We start from the raw sequence: 17,265 nt of genomic DNA, 5'->3' as shown, positions 1-17,265 counted from the left end.
AGGTTCATCTCTCTGTAGGTAATGGCTTTGTAATGGAAGGTTTGGGAATCGCTTCCTTTTAGGTGGTTGTAGAATTTAACGGCTATTTTCTAGATTTGGATAATTAGCGGGTATCGGCCTAATTCTGCTCTGCATGCATTATTTGGTGTTTTACGTTGTACACAGAGGATATTTTTGCAGAATTCTGCATGCAGAGTCTCAATTTGGTGTTTGTCCCATTTTGTGACATCTTGGTTGGTGAGCAGACCCCAGACATCACAACCATTAAGGGCAATGGGTTCTACAACTGATTCAAGTATTTTTAGCCAGATCCTAATTGGTATGTTGAATTTTATGTTTCTTTTGATGGCATAGAAGGCCCTTCTTGCCTTGTCTCTCAGATCGTTCACAGCTTTGTGGAAGTTAACTGTGGCGATGATGTTTAGGCAGAGGTATGTATCGTTTTTTGTGTGCTCTAGGGCAACGGTGTCTAGATGGAATTTGTATTTGTGGTCCTGGTAACTGGACCTTTTTTGGAACACCATTATTTTTGTCTTACTGCGATTTACTGTCAGGGCCCAGGTCTGACATAATCTGTGCAGAAGATCTAGGTGCTGCTGTAGGTCCTCCTTGCTTGGGGACAGAAGCACCAGATCATCAGCAAACAGTAAACATTTGACTTCAGATTCTAGTAGGGTGAGGCCAGGTGCTGCAGACTGTTCTAGTGACCTCGCGAATCGTTGATATACAGTGAGGGGAAAAAAGTATTTGATCCCCTGCTGATTTTGTACGTTTTCCCACTGACAAAGAAATGATCAGTCTATAATTTTAATGGTAGGTTTATTGGAACAGTGAGAGACAGAATTACAACAAAAAAATCCAGGAAAACGCATGTACAAAATGTTATAAATTGATTTGCATTTTAATGAGGGAAATAAGTATTTGACCCCCTGTCAATCAGAAAGATTTCTGGCTCCCAGGTGTCTTTTATACAGGTAACGAGCTGAGATTAGGCGCACACTCTTAAAGGGAGTGCTCCTAATCTCAGCTTGTTACCTGTGAGGGGAACGGCACCTCCTTACCTTCAGGCTCTGATCAGACCCTACACCCAAACGAGCACACTACGTTCATCCACCTCTGGCCTGCTATCCCCCCTACCTCTACGGAAGCACAGTTCCCGCTCAGCCCAGTCAAAGCTATTCGCTGCTCTGGCACCCCAATGGTGGAACAAGCTCCCCCACGACGCCAGGACAGCGGAGTCACTGACCACCTTCCAGAGACACTTGAAACCCTACATCTTTAAGGAATACCTGGAATAGTATAATAGTAATCCTTCATGAGAACGGTGAGGAATCAGCCAGAACTACACGGGAGGATCTTGTCAATGATCTCAAGGCAGCTGGGACCATAGTCACCAAGAAAACATTTGGTAACACACTACGCCGTGAAGGACTGAAATCCTGCAGCGCCTGCAAGGTCCCCCTGCTCAAGAAAGCACATATACAGGCCCGTCTGAAGTTTGCCAATGAACATCTGAATGATTCAGAGGAGAACTGGGTGAAAGTGTTGTGGTCAGATGAGACAAATCGAGCTCTTTGGCATCAACTCAACTCGCCGTGTTTGGAGGAGGAGGAATGCTGCCTATAACCCCAAGAACACCATCCCCACCGTCAAACATGGAGGTGGAAACATTATGCTTTGGGGGTGTTTTTCTGCTAAGGGGACAGGACAACTTCACCACATCAAAGGGACGATGGACGGGGCCATGTACCGTCAAATCTTGGGTGAGAACCTCCTTCCCTCAGCCAGGGCATTGAAAATGGGTCGTGGATGGGTATTCCAGCATGACAATGACCCAAAACACACGGCCAAGGCAACAAAGGAGTGGCTCAAGAAGAAGCACATTAAGGTCCTGGAGTGGCCTAGCCAGTCTCCAGACCTTAATCCCATAGAAAATCTGTGGAGGGAGCTGAAGGTTCGAGTTGCCAAACGTCAGCCTCGAAACCTTAATGACTTGGAGAAGATCTGCAAAGAGGAGTGGGACAAAATCCCTCGTGAGATGTGTGCAAACCTGGTGGCCAACTACAAGAAACGTCTGACCTCTGTGATTGCCAACAAGGGTTTTTCCACCAAGTACTAAGTCATGTTTGCAGAGGGGTCAAATACTAATTTCCCTCATTAAAATGCAAATCAATTTTATAACATTTTTGACGTGTTTTTCTGGATTTTTTGGTTGTTATTCTGTCTCTCACTGTTAAAATAAACCTACCATTAAAATTATAGACTGATCATGTCTTTGTCAGTGGGCAAACGTACAAAATCCGCAGGGGATCAAATATTTTTTTTCCCTCACTGTATATGTTGAAGAGGGTGGGGCTTAAGCTGCATCCCTGTCTCACCCCATGGCCCTGTAGAAAGAAATGTGTTTTTTTTGCCAATTTTAACCGCACTCTAGTTGTTTGTGTACATGGATTTTATAATGTCGTATGTTTTTCCCCCAACACCACTTTCCATCAATTTGTATAGCAGATCCTCATGCCAAATTGAGTCAAAAGCTTTTTTTAAATCAACAAAGCATGAGAAGACTTTGGCTTTGTTTTGGTTTGTTTTTGTCAATTAGGGTGTGCAGGGTGAATACGTGGTCTGTCGTACGGTAATTTGGTAAAAAGTCAATTTGACATTAGCTCAGTACATTGTTTTCACTGAGGAATTGTACGAGTCTGCTGTTAATGATAATGCAGAGGATTTTCCCAAGGTTGCTGTTGACGCATATCCCACGGTAGTTATTGGGGTCAAATTTGTCTCCACTTTTGTGGATTGGGCTGATCAGTCCTTGGTTCCAAATATTGGGGAAGATGCCAGAGCTAAGGATGATGTTAAAGAGTTTAAGTATAGCCAATTGGAATAGGTCTCTCTCACTCTCTCACTCTCTCTCTCTCTCTCTCTCTCTCTCTCTCTCTCTCTCTCTCTCTCTCTCTCTCTCTCTCTCTCTCTCTCTCTCTCTCTCTCTCTCTCTCTCTCTCTCTCTCTCTCTCTCTCTCTCGACAGGCCATCTACCACTGTCAAGTCCCTTTCTATCTGAGAGGCCTATTCCTTTCTGTTATACCTGTGTTTTCACATTACTTCTTTCACAGTCATTTAAGGTCAGTAAAGTCATATAACATCTCTTAATTACATGAGAAATGTAGAATTATTTCAGTAGAAAAACTCAGGGGTCTCAAATTTCCTAATGTGCCTCTCCAATTATCAATCATAGTGGGGTAATTAGCCATCTTACAGCTATTAAAAAGACATGCAGCCCTTTTCATTATGTCCATTATTACATTTCTCTTTATTTCAACCTTTGAAAGTTATTTGAAACTTTGTGCGAGTGCTTTGAGGTTTGGAACTTAAAAGCCAAAGCCAGCATTCCCTGTCCACCATATACAGTACCCCACCTCCTCCCCACCCCTCCTCCAAAAGCCCATGTTCTAAATGAGGTCACCAGCAGCGCCTCAGGAGTAGAGTGTCAGCTACTGTTTTTCCATTGCTGCAGGACGGGACAGGTCGCACCACACCACAGCAACAGCAACAGCAGCTCTGGTTCCTGAACCAGTGTTTACCTCTCTGACAGTACTGAACTGACGCCACATCAGCCCTGTTACTCCCCAACCAGGCCGAGCAGAGTGACCACAGACAGAAACCCATCCCACAGACGCAAGAAAATGTATCTGCCCTGTATCAGCTGGCCTAGCTGTCCCTATAGTCCTGTTTATACCTGGTTCTAACATGCAGCCTTTGTCCTGATCTTGTCCACATTGTGATTGTGCTCATGTGTAGACAATTAAAATACGTATTGTGCTCTAATTGTGAAACAGACAAGATCAGGTCAAGATCAAGACAACATCAGGACAAAGGACTCATGTTAACGGCAGGTATAAACAGGGCTTCTGTCACGTCTCCCCTGTTTATCTCCTACTCCCCACATCTCCTCTCATCTCTCCTCCTGTCTCTGGTCTCTGGTTTGTCTTTAATGGCATCCATATTTTCCTGTTAATGCGGTGGAAGCCGTGTGAATGTTCATATCGTCTAAGTGATCATTAAAATTTATGGCAAACTGACTTCATCCAGGTTGCTAGGCTGTGCTGGCATAAGTCATAATTATGTGGTGACAGTGTAAGAGAGAGTGGCTGCATTGGCCACTCATCCAGGCCAGTTAAATGATATAATTAGCCCAGTAAGAGGTGAACGCTCCAGATTGGATAAATTATTAAATGTTTAGATGAACCTGAGCTCCATTTCTCTAACTATCCTCTCTCTCTCTCGCTCTCTCTCTCTCTCTCTCGCTATTAGTCCATTAGCAGTTATGTAATACTGTATGCTGATGGGGCAGTGGACAGGGAAAGTGGGTAAATTAAGCCTGACCAGTGGTCGTCTTATTGCGGCTTAACTGAAGACTGCAGCTCCTGGCTGTCTGTCACAAAAGGACAAAGGAAGGCTGAAGAGACTGAGAGCATGCAACTATGGGACACCTGAATTTACAGTAATGTGAGCTATTTCTGTAAAGTTTAAACCAAAGATGACTGGCATGCCCTTGGTATAGAGCTGAGACACTGCACTTTTATATTGATTACACCATTCCATCCAGTAGAGGTTATTACATTTTTTACACTAGTCTACAATTGCACCACAGCATTGTAAGACAACAAAGTGAGTCAAACGATATACAGTAACACATCAAATCACTCAATTTGTCCCTGGTTAAGCTGTAATGGAGGGGTCGGAGTGGGGCTGACATCCTGCCAGCCGCTGTGCTGCTCTTCACTGGGCCCCCAGCCCCCTGTGACACTCACGTGTGTGCATACCGCCAGATAGGGTCTCGCAGAGCGTGACTGTGTGTTATTCACACTGATGAGTTCCGCTGTTCACTGTCACCTCTCATTGTTAGAGGAAATAAGCCAGCGGAGGAGAGCCGTGGCCAGGGTAGGGTGGAGGAGAGCCTACGGAGGGAGCCAGGGGCAGGGGAGGGTGGAGGAGAGGAGAGCCTACGGAGGGGGCCAGGGGAGGGTGGAGGAGAGAAGAGCCTACGGAGGGGGCCAGGGCCAGGGGAGGGTGGAGGAGAGAAGAGCCTATGGAGGGGGCCAGGGACAGGGGAGGGTGGAGGATAGGAGAGCCTACGGAGGGAGGGTGGAGGAGAGGCGAGCCTGTGGGAGGAGCACCCTCAGATCCAGGGCCCAAAGATCAGTTACCCTCCCAGGGAGAACAGGGCTCCCAGCTGTAAGCAGTTGAATGGTTATGTTTCATTCAGATATTCAGTGAGCAGTGCTGTGCTGTGCTGCTCAATTCATTCTGGATGAGAACCAGAGTTTGTTAGCACATTCTTCCAGACAGCGGAGGGCCCCCAGTTGTGTTCAGGGAGGGGTGTTATGGTGTTTGATTTGTTGTGAAGACTCAAACAGCAGGACACAGCAGACTCCAGGTTGACCCAGCAGGCCTGCAGAGAGTGACACTTCCTCTCGGTGTCTGGTCCTGCAGCGCGCCGTGCCAGCAGAGCCCCAGTGCTGTGCCGCCACTCCGTTTATCATCACCACAACCACCCACCGTGGGCGGCCAGTGGGACCAGACTCACCCCTCCTCTTCCCCTTCTCCTCCCCCTCCCTATGGTCCCTCTCCAGAGAGACTGAAAAAGCCTGATTCTCTGTCTGATTGTTTTTGTTACAGTGTGCAGGCAAATAGACTGTGGCTTCTTACAAAAGAAAATGCTGGATCTCATCTGATCTTACTGCCCTGAAGAGTGGCCTGGCCTGAAAGGTAGTGATTGGAAATTTACAGGGCTTCTCCTCAAGCATTGTCACAAGTCGGACTCTTGTCTGCTCAGGTGAACGAACATCAGCTGAATGGCCGCAATTCATTGAATTTCGATCTTTGTCGCCGTCCATCTGGCAATTCTAGGAAGCTTAATGTATGTCTGTAAACTCTGTAGGAGAATGTTACAAAACATCATGGCAAGTCTGAGAGTTTCAGCACCTCTGTAAGTGAACAGCTCATTTTAAAGGGAACACGTCAATCTTCAAAAACTATGAAATTCCTCTAGCTTTGAATGTTTTACAGAAAAAAAACGTTCTATGATGTTTGAATTTACTATACGTTTCTGTAATACCATGCCAACATTCACACAAGATTCAAAATGTGTGTGTGCAAACTTTACATAACGTGGTTGTGTTAAACTACTGTAATGTGGTTGTATAAACAGAGTAGTTTGAGATAGCAGTCTTACAAACTCATGATGTCTGTGGGTAGAAATACCTGTTGTATGGGCAGTGTGATGATAATAGTTACCCTCCCCCCGCCCCCTCCACTGGAGTGGCGTAGTCTAAATGATTACAATTGGGAAAGGGGAAGGAGTAAAACAAGGGCCTTTTCAGAACAGCCTCTATCAGGTTTGAAGTCAATTACAGCTTGCGTGTTTGTGTGTGTGTGTGTGTTTAAACTGGAGTTACCAGAGCCATCATCATGGCTGTGATCAGAACTGATCAGAATAGTGCTGTGATCAGAAGAGCCCCCCCACCGACACCCTCCTCCATATCGCTCTTTCTGTCTTAACACCCAACTATCTCCTTTATCCTCCTAACCCCTTCCTATTGTTTTTTTCTTCGACCCCCCCCCCCCCCCCCCCCCCCCCCTCTCGTTCATCCCTCTATGCCTCTCTCTCTCCTCCTCACCCCCTCCCTCTTTCTCTTTCATCCCTCTGCCTTGGCCCTCTGCCTGCTCTTCCGTTCACCCCCATGTTCGCAAATCACTTCTTCCTGTGTCAGCAGGTAAATTGTTTTGTCCTCCCATTCCCTGCTTTCATTACCTTGTGTAAATTAAGCGATATGTCGTCCACTGGTGCGCGCCAGAGCACCCACCGTGGCAACGCCAAAATCATGAGATTTGGCATAATAAATGAAGACAAACTGGCAGTAGCGCTGCTCCTTCTCCGGGCGGGCTCGCCTTCATTATTCGCTTAACTTGCCATCGAAAATGACTTAACCCTGACCTGTGTATTACGTCCCATATTCACTGCAGATAAAAGCCTTTTTACAGCGCACAACAATTTATATTCCAGCAAAGAGGCTGCTTTTATCTGTCAGTTTTCCAATCTCAGCTCCTGAACACACATCATTTAACTTGTCTTGCCTTCCTGTATTTGTCCATCAGTCCTTCTTTTTTACATAAAATCTGGCAGCATTATTCTGTGATTTGATGGCACCCACTCATTTTTTCCCCTTGGAATGTTTGATTGGAAGAAATATAGCCGGCTGGGCTATCTCCTCTCTTCTGTGGAATCATGCGCTTGATGAAATAGTGTTCCCCCAGCAAGAATAATAAAAACAGACTTGTGCATTACGGGAGGCTCTCAATCTGCCAACTCGGCTGGAGCAGAGCGAAAAAACCTCCCCCTGCCTCCTGACAGATTTCTATAGTTATCCCACTAGATAAATGGAAGCGGGTGACCAGGCTGGGGAAGGCCATACTGGAGCCAGGCATGGGGTGCAGAGCTGGGTTGGCCAACATGACTGCCTGCTGTGAATACTCACAGTTCAACCAGGGGCTGCTAATGGAGAAATTAGTTATTTTACCCCCAACCCTGCCATTACCAATTCACTCTTTGGAGACATGTAGGGGCCACACAGAATATACAGAGAATCCATTGCTTTTCAGGGAAGAATGTCACAAGATGTGTTGATATTTGAATAAATGGACATGTTCTTTATTGGGTGTTTCTATTAGGTACTTTCTATTGAGGGGGTTGGCAACAAAGATTACACCCTGACTCACTCCAGCTGCTCTGAGTATAGAGGGGAGCTTTTTCATAAAGTGTTCATGTCATTGTTGTATCTGTGGAGAAGCCCTACTCATCCCCTGGTCTGCCTGAAGAATCAATCATGTTCATCAGCCACTCTCTGGCAGACGTCATTGGCTGGGCTGTTGTTGTTTGTACTGACACAAGACTGAGATATCAAAATGTGAGATGAAGGATCAAATGACTGCGGTCAACCCTGGCCCGCCCCTCTGCCAAATTGACATGTCAACCCTGCCTTCATTGGGACAAGCTGACATCACTAACTGTAGGAAACAACACATCTGAAATAATGTGCTACAAGGAGGTCTCCAGGTACAGAGACACAACAAACACACTCACCACTGTTTGATTTCCTTGACAACAAAAACAATGCTCCTGAGGTCTGTGGACCAGCTTTTCAGATAACATTGTTAGTAATATTGCCATCTGGGGCCAGAAAAACAGCATCCTTTGAAACCTAATGAGAGATCTGTATTGGCTTTTGTCATGTTGTTTATGTTGGTGTTTCTTGTCTTACAGTGGTTGTTGTAGCTAGCAGTAACTTGATCAACAATAATGGTCAACAATGTTTCCTTTATTTTGAAGGAATGGGAAACATCAGGATGTTTTTCTTTGATGAAAATGGTTCTGACCTTGTCAATGAAATCAGGGGCCTTCAAGCCCTGAATGTGACCAAAACAAACAATGATATGATAGTGGGAAACATTGGTATCAAGGGCCCCATTTTATATCAAATCAGTGAGTTGTGTTGAGCGGCCACAGGATGCTCCCATACCAAGCTAGTTTCAGTCTGACTAGTGCAGAGAAAATAAGGAAAAAACGTAGCATGCAACTCATTTGTTACTGTGTAAAAGTTTCACAAGGTCGTTTGGAGAGTCATGTTAACACAACACCTGAATACAGATTTGTTTCCTTGTTCTACAAGTCACGGAACCCCAGGTCCTTAAGCGATCATTATTACCATACAAATAGACAGATCTATTTAACAACCCTCTTTTTATCGCATAACACTTATTCTTTAGTGTTGCTCCTTGAAAGGCATTGAAATGAGGCTCCCCTTTTTGCAGCGGAGCGTCTATGGGTTGATAAAGGCTCAGAGCAATAGACGAAGCAAGGCTGACATCTTCTTAAGAGATGATAGGGAAGCCAAGTCAAATAGGATGGAGCAGTCACTCTTTTCACAGATAGGTAGCTCATTTCTGCTGGCTGGGAGTTTGCTTCCCTAGTGGCGCTCTGCCTGGGAAAGATAGCTCACTCGGACTCCATTCATTATTTCATTCCCTGTCCCTCTTTTTACATTTTAAGCCATTTCTTTTGGCTTTAATGAGTTATGTATTTTTCCATTTTTGATGAGGATCTTGGAATTTCGATTTTCTTTGGGGGGGGGGGGCAAAATTCTTAATCACATTCCTTTTTCATTTATGTGAAAGAGGCAAAAATCAATTATTTTTATTAGACAAAGCAGATTGCAAATGAATGGAATGGGTAGCATTAAGAAACAAAGGATCCAGAGAGGCCCAGATAAGTGTTATTCTTGCCCCCTGAGGTAAAGGGTGTGGCTTGGGTTATTAAACACTTTGCAAACATTTTCCCTCTCATCCAGGCAGCAAAATAAGTATTATAGCAGTACCAAACAATGGTCAAAAAAGTAATGGTAATCTTTCAGCTATACTGTTAAATAATTTGTTAAAGAATTTTTATAAATAATTTTCAAAGGGATTTGTCACGAATGTGTGGGTCATATTTAACATGTGATGCAAGTTTCTTGCATGTTTGTTCAGGCTTTTGATGGCCTCACATTCAATGACCCATATGCCCTTTCCTGTGGAGGGGAGAGTCTCCTCTGTGGCAGAGTTGCCCCAAGTTTTCTTACAGACTATTTACTTCTCAACTTAATCAAGCATGCACAACTCTACAGGATTTCTGGCTTGGCGCTTCTTGAAAAGCACTTTGTTATCATATCCCACACATTCTTGACAAATCCCTTAGAAAATTATTTAGAAAAATTAACTTCTCTTGCAGAAGGCTCATTGAAAAGAAGAATTACATGACAGATAAAACACTTTATCACCAGCAAAAGGCTAGACAATGTACGTTGAGAAATTGGGAAGATGGGAGAAACAATGAATATTAAGTGCCTTAGAATCTAAAGCTGTCCTGCCGACTAAATTGAAACTGTATATCCTGAGGGGGCAAGGTTTCCAAATTGCTAATTACCACCTCTGAAAGGGGTCTGTTTCTGATATGTTTGCTTGTGAAAGGCTGGCATTTAATGAAGCAGTGGCAGAGTTTTTTTTTTTTATTCCCCCTCTCCGACTTTCAGGCCTCTCCCCGGACTGCCTCCCAGGCCAGAACAATGGCGGGCCCTGGAGCCCAGCTCTCCCACAGGCCCGGCGAGAGGAGGCCGGGGGCTGGGTACTGAGGGATCCGCTCAGCATGCTGAAATATGGAGAGGACCGATAAGGTGGCAGCGGCACAGAGAGGCCCTTTCCCATGGGCCCAAGGGGAAATGTGCAGTTATTAAGAGTAAGATGAGAGAGATTAAATGGCTTTTGTGCTAATTTTCTCAGAGACATAAAAAAATTGTTTTATTTAGCCTGGCTTCATTTGAGAGTTGAAAGGAATGGTAAATGACTTTTCGCTTCATTCAGCCAGTCCATTATTGGCACTTCTCAGACATTGTCTAAAAATACTTATTTATATTGTTTTAAAAAGTATTAACTGATCTAATACATTTAGAATGTGTCTCTCTCCACACACAAGGAACAATATCACTTTGAGGGAAGTATTCTGCAAACCACTGGGAATACTTTTTTTCATACTAGCTATATTATAGGCCTATCTATTGCTTGCCTGGTCAAGAAAACTGTTGACATGACATGATGTACTGTTATATTGCCCTCTGGGAAGTTCCCTTTAAAAAAAAATATATATATATACAGATATTATATTCCCTTGTTGTATGATGTCCATAACTAGACTCTGGTAGCCTACTAGTAGCCTATGTGCTTAAAGCCCCCATGCAGTCTTGGTAATAAAATATTTAAATCATCACTATATGTCTAATAAATCACTGTTTGTGTTTATTTAAAAAAACTAACTCCAAAATAAATGTGTTATCATTTATTTCCCTGAGCCTCATTTGGCCCTTGAAATGCTGTCTGATTGTGTGGATGTTAGGAAACAAATTTGAAGATATTTACATATACAGCCCTGATTGGCTGATAGCATGGTCAAGAGCCCACCCCCTTACCCAGATGAACAGTCATTGGTCTATTATAATCAGATCACATTGTGACATCATGATGTGGGCCAAAAGTTCCATCCCACCAGAACAGGCTGAAATTCCATGCATGTTTTTCAAACAGCTCCTACACAAAAAGGGCATTATCATAATTTTAGTGTTATTTCGACCTCTTAATGTGAAAAATCACGTTTTTAACTGCACTGCCACTTTAAGCATAGTGCAGAGAGCTCAACTGAGGTTGCTTTTTTTTTATGGGTGGGATAAAGACCCTATCTGGGATGTGGGATCCTTGGGACATCCCTACCCTAAACTTACCATAACCCTTATCATTTTAAATTTCAACTTCAATGGGATAGAGACGTTCCAAGGTTCCCGGATAATACTAGCTGTGGAACGCTCAACTCCGTTATATCGAGGCGGAGTTGAGTAATGAAAACTATTCGCCCAATTTGCTAGCAACAACACCAGCACACCATCAGTCGACACTTGTAAAATGTCAATTCTGAAAACGCATACCTCTACCTGTTTGTCCTGTATAACTGTGGTCCCCCTGCGGTGTGCTGAAATTCATACTTTTAAGGAATAGAACCACCGACTTTTTCCTTATGTGTGTTGCTCAACTGGATGCATACTGACCTGTGAGATTCAATTGACACAAGCGCATTCGCGCTGAGTTGAGCAACACAAATGAGGAAAACATCCGTGGCTGTATTCGATACAAGTTTTTATTAAAAGTATGAATTTCACCACCGCGGGGAGGGACCGCAGTTGTACAGGACAAACTTAGCAACAACATTGAATCACCATCAGACTCGATGTTGTTGCTAACAAATCGCGCGACCCGTTATCAACCCTCAACGCAGCCTCGATATAGATAGCACAGACCGGAAAAAAGACAGCGGGGCGGAAATTACTTCATTCGTTTTGCAGCGGGGCGGAAGTACGTCTCATGTTTACAGCTGTGAAAACAAAACAAGCAGGAACTGCGACTGGTGAGTGGAAACAACAGCATCGTTACATAACATAATGATATAATTTCTCTGAGAAACGGAGCATGTAATCTCAAACCGCGTTCTCATTTTAAATGCAGTAACAACAATTGTGTCACGATACCATTGTAAGAGATAGCAAGGTTTCTTAACGATAATGTTTTGGTTTGTGGTTTTCTTAGCACATTTCGCTCCCCAGGCTAGGCCTATTGTTATCTAATTATCATGGTCAGTTTTAGAATAATAGAAGAAACAATCAAAATTGAATAACTTTCGAGTTATTTGGAGTCTGCCGAAGTGCTGAAGGCTACACACAATATATATTACATAATAGTTTTCTTCCCCTGTCCTATTGGTCACATTCAGTCCTGATTATAGCCTAATGGTCAAATTCTCTCTTTCACTCTGTCTTCATGTTCTATTCAAAAGTGTTTCAGTAGTAGCTGTGCTGTAATAAGGCATGAGTTTTGACTAGATTCATTCTGTAGTCACTGATGTTACTATGCCTGGGTAGTGGATCGAGGAACGCTGTAGGTTTGCCTGACAGAAAACGAACAATGCATTAGAAGAAAAAATTATAGTTATAAAAAAAAATTAAACTGAAAAAATCATAGATTCCACTTTAAACGATCAGTAAGCTTTTTTAGAAAACCTAAGCAAATGTCATTGTGATACTGGTGGCAAAGTGCCAGATGCCAGACATGCAAGTTTGTTTTATACAGTATGCTATAAATAAGTTGCAAAGCATCTACCTTGGCCCTATGAAGGGTTTATGAAGGCATTATTAAGACTAACAAAATTGTTGTTAATTGAAAATGTGTCCAAATCATTGTTCAATTAGTTGAACAAAACATCTTCATAGTCATCTGCATTATGCTTTAACAGTAGCTTCTCAGAGGATGCTGAGTGTTGTAGTTGACACCAGCAGCAGCATACACTGTCCTCTTATCCTAGACGCACCATAAGCTAGTGTCAACTTACACCATACTCATTCTATTCATGTGCCAATCACATCTACAGTATACTGGAGCTGTACTCCTCCAGCTTACCTGTATTCCTCTCCCCACTCCCCCAGCAGCATGATGGATGAGCTGGTGCATGACCTGGTGTCAGCCCTGGAGCAGACCTCAGAGCAGACCAAGCTAGAGGAACTCTGGGAGGAAATGGTTCTGAGCCCTCTGCAGCAGCGCAGGCAGATCCGACGGCGCCGGGGACGTAAACGACGCTGTGACTCCTCCCTCCACCCCTTGGAGCACGGACGTTGCCTCAGTGAGGCCTCCGAGTCCAGCCTGGACGAAGCAGCCAAGGACTGCCGGGAGAATGCTGCCCCGGCCCCCTCCGCCGCCAACTACAGCGACTCAGACGACATGGTAATGGCCAAGCGCTGGCCCTCCTGCTCCAGCAACAGCTACGCCATCAAGACCAAGCAGCACTCCTGGCCTGAGTCGGACTCCTTCACAGAGAACACCCCGGGACGGCCACTCAGGAGGAGGCGGAAGGTCAAACGCATGACCTCCGATGTGACGGTCAGCCTGCAGCAGAAGTTGACGGTGTCAGGGGTGGATGGCGAGCGGGGCGGAAACCACAGATCGTCCAAAAAGCAGCGTCTGTCCAGGCTGAAAAAGGGGGCTGGAGGCTGGGTGGGAGTGGGTGTGGACAGGGAGGCTGATGGAGTGGGCCTCAGGGCAGAGGAGTGCTGGAAGGATAAGATCCCATTGGTCCTGGAGGCCAAGGAGCAGCGAGAGGCTTCTGATGAGAACATGTCTGAAGGGTAATGTTCTAAACATACATTATTAATTTTTTTGTGTGAGAAAATATCTATTTGGGCAGGACAATAATATAACATCTTAAAGGATATAATATTTTAGGATAATGATTATGGCATGAAATAGTCTTACCTTTTACGTGAAGAGGTTTCATTTGGCATTTCCTAAATATTACATAATATTTGCAACCTTTGCAATATTTACAATATAGCCTATCCATTGTAAATGATGTTATTGCTGGCCTTTGTTGACACAGACCAAGTCAAACTGCAAATCACTCCTAAATATCACATGCTCCATTTACCCTTTGGGTGGTGAAGTTACTGAGGCAGTTTGGCCCGTAATATAAAAGTCATGGGCATAACTACTATCTGACAGAGGCAATTAAACACAGCGACATTTAAAAGGATCTATACTGCCTGTCTTCATCTAGTTGTCAATATTCAATGTGGCCCCATCTAAAACAAAAAGTGCATCACATTGATGCCTCTGCACCTTCAAGTATTGAATTGACATAAAAAATTAATGATATTCCCTTCTCCTGCTCATCTGCTCTCTCTCTGAGGTGATCAGTGGGGAGGGATCTCTGATACTGTGGCCGCAAGGCATCACTCAGCTCATTACTTTGCTGGGAGAAATTGTCACAAATAAATAAGTTGCTTGGTGAGGTATTGATTGGTTTCAAAATAAATGTCTATCTTATTCCTGATAATTGAAGCTATGTCTGTCCTGAGTTCAACTGAGTGCATTCCAATGTGTGCATAAAAAAAATTCTAAATTCGATATACTACTGTGACTGCCTATAAGTGACATTGGAACAAATCAATTACCATGCTGTCATATTAATTATAATAATGGGTTTACTAAATAGGCCTATACAGTCCTGCCTGGCCACTTTAGGCCTGAGCCAGAGGTCAACAGTTTGACATAAAAACACAGTGAATAACCAAACCTAACCTCTGCTACCCTCAACCGAGTGTAAATCATCAGTGTCCGTATACTACACTAGTAAGAAAATAGAAATTGGACCATGGAGGAATAGGCTAGTCCCATAGAGGTCCCATAGAAGTGCTTAGTGCTGCCTGTGTGTAAACCTGGTTGGTCTCTTCTCCCCCATGTCCCTCCCACTGCTAGACACCTGCCTCCGCTGGGTATTCCCCTTGATGATCTCATTATCTGTTGGCCCATATAAAAAACATGGAGAAGAAGTCTGTGGTAACCAATAATAGGGAGACAGAGGGCTTTACATCTTCTGGTTTAATTTGTGCTGACCTCCCTGGCCCCTCAACGGTACTTGTTTTCTTACTTTATGGAAAAATCAATAGCCGTTCTGACAGAAAACAGCTCGGGAGAAGAAATAAATGGGAACACTGTGGCACGCTGTCAATCATTTCTCACTTACACAACAGCAGGTTGCTGATTGCTGCTCAGTAGACTGCCGCTCTGTACTGAGGACTAAACAATCTATGGGTTAGGTCCTGCTGGAGTCCAAGGAAATGGGAAAATGGTAGCAAGTGATGAGGGGTTGACAGTGGTACAACAGCCATATTTAGACACCAGGAAAAGCTATGAGCCATCCATCTGATGTTTTAGACTTCAGTTACTTCTTTAAATGTATTTTAACCCTTTTAGGTTGAATGGTCTCTCTCTGTTCGTGGTCTCTGTTCGTTCCATTAACCTCTTCATATTCTGTGTTTGATCTCTTAAACGTCCCTTGCCTCAAGGTCACAACTCATGCAGTATGTGCACAGACCAGAGCCTGCCTTTAGCCACCCAAGTGCATGGAAGCAGATGTTGGCAACTCCAGCTGGGCTCCACATCCTTGATTAGAGCAGCGTTGGCCTGCTGGCAGGATGGCCACCTGGCGCCCAGTCTGGCCCAGAGAGCAGACCTCACCTGTGGGTGGAGGCAAACAGGGACACGGCCTCTGTCTACAGCTGTGGTGGTGGTACTGTTGGTGGTGTGTTCAACATGGACAACCTTTCCACCGGAAAACACAAGCCATTATCCGTGCATTTGTCACGCTCCACTCCGTCACATTCTAATTTGGAATTTTTGAAAACTCTACGAGGAGTTTTGGTTTAGAGCTGTATTCCATTTGCTGAAGTTCATTTTCATAAATCTCTGAGACTAATCCAATTACAGGAGCTCAGGGAGGGTGGGATAACCTTATATTCAAGACGCCCATGGAAGAGGTTGGGCTGGGGCGGCTTGTTTGAAGAGCCAACAGAGTCATTGTTATCAGCGCTTTGCCCCCCTCTGTCTCTGTCTCCTCTTTATTCCTCTGCTGAATGAGCCCATGCTCAATAAATTGCGGCCGACCCGTCATCTCTGAGCAAACTGGTCTGCCTCTCCCAGGAGCCAGGGATTATATCCTAATGATTAGTCCTAATCTGGATACTGTGTTTTTGCTTCACCTCACCGGCTTGTCTGCAGACAATGGGCCCGTGTGGGGAGCTGATTAGTTAAACCAGAAATGACAGAGGTTTGTCAGAAGGGAGCTTTTATTCCACACTGGAATGCAGTTGTCGTGTCTTAGAACATGTAACTGTCCTTGTCTTAATTGAGTGCCACCATGGTTGAAGGGAACGTCAGTGTGAAGGCTTATTTAGTGATATGGTGCCTGATGCAATGTATGTGGTGATATTTCTCTGGGAAGAAGAAATGGAAGGCGTGTGTTTTGATTGCTTGGCAACTCAAACTCCTTGCTCTGGCCAAACGCTACGCCACACCCACAGACGTTAGTTTCTTCTCCGCAATGAGTCTGGATCAGAGTACCTCTCCAACGATTTCTACAACGAAAACACATTCTAACCATTCTGATTAGTCCCATAAACCGATGGGTTAGGCCAGAGCCAGAACACACGTGGGTAAAGCGGCATTTAGAAATTGGCTTTGATACTTTAATATGATCCAATCGCTGATGTCTTTGTTTTGTAGAACACCCCTTATTTTGACGTCACCACAAATGACTTCAATGATGGCAGTCTCAGACTGAGCAGCAAAAAAAATCAGTTTGAGTCGTCAGGCAAGTGTTTTGATGAGCTTTACCTGTAATTGATACTAACACAGAAATTATCTTTGTTCTCGCAAGTGCATTTGAAACAGGCTAAGTTTGACTAAAAGGTTTGTCAACTTTTCCTGACAAAGGTCATGGGAGGAGATGAAAGAGAGAGGTGTTTCTACTGGTCCCAAGAAAAATGGCGGCCTTAATTATTCATGGCATTAATTAGGCAGTACTTAATGGAAACGGTTTCACATTGGCTCAGGGCTGCTCCCAGCGACATCACATTACACCTTTTAATACGGATAAATAGTTAATGTGTGGCTCTAATTAATTGTTTATACCTGTGATCTTTTTCAAACTTTGCACCAAATCCCCCTATAGAAGCAAACACATTTTTCAACTCAGAAATGGAACGAAAAGAAAGCCCCCTTAGCAAAATACTGTATGTCTCA

At 44.2% G+C, this 17,265-nt stretch overlaps 1 protein-coding gene across 2 annotated transcripts; it reads left to right on the top strand.

Annotated features, from left to right (window-relative positions):
• Positions 1-11,998: 11,998 nt before the first annotated feature.
• Positions 11,999-13,815, top strand: LOC311102329 (G patch domain-containing protein 2-like; the record flags this gene model as incomplete). Of its 2 annotated transcripts, none has more annotated exons than XM_084143634.1 (2): positions 11,999-12,043; positions 13,116-13,815. In XM_084143634.1, the coding sequence occupies exon 2, from the start codon at positions 13,120-13,122 to the stop codon at positions 13,813-13,815; it is 696 nt and encodes a 231-aa protein (XP_083999760.1). In that variant the 5' UTR covers positions 11,999-12,043; positions 13,116-13,119. The 2 variants fall into 2 exon arrangements, with proteins under 2 accessions (XP_083999760.1, XP_083999761.1); XM_084143635.1 differs by having other exon boundaries at positions 12,021-12,043; positions 13,119-13,815.
• Between the last annotated feature and the right edge of the window lie 3,450 nt (positions 13,816-17,265).

The sequence above is a fragment of the Coregonus lavaretus genome (genome assembly GCF_964263955.1).
Source record: "Coregonus lavaretus genome assembly, chromosome: 27".
NCBI classification, from domain to species: domain Eukaryota; kingdom Metazoa; phylum Chordata; class Actinopteri; order Salmoniformes; family Salmonidae; genus Coregonus; species Coregonus lavaretus.
This window is presented reverse-complemented; position numbering and strand designations above follow the sequence as displayed.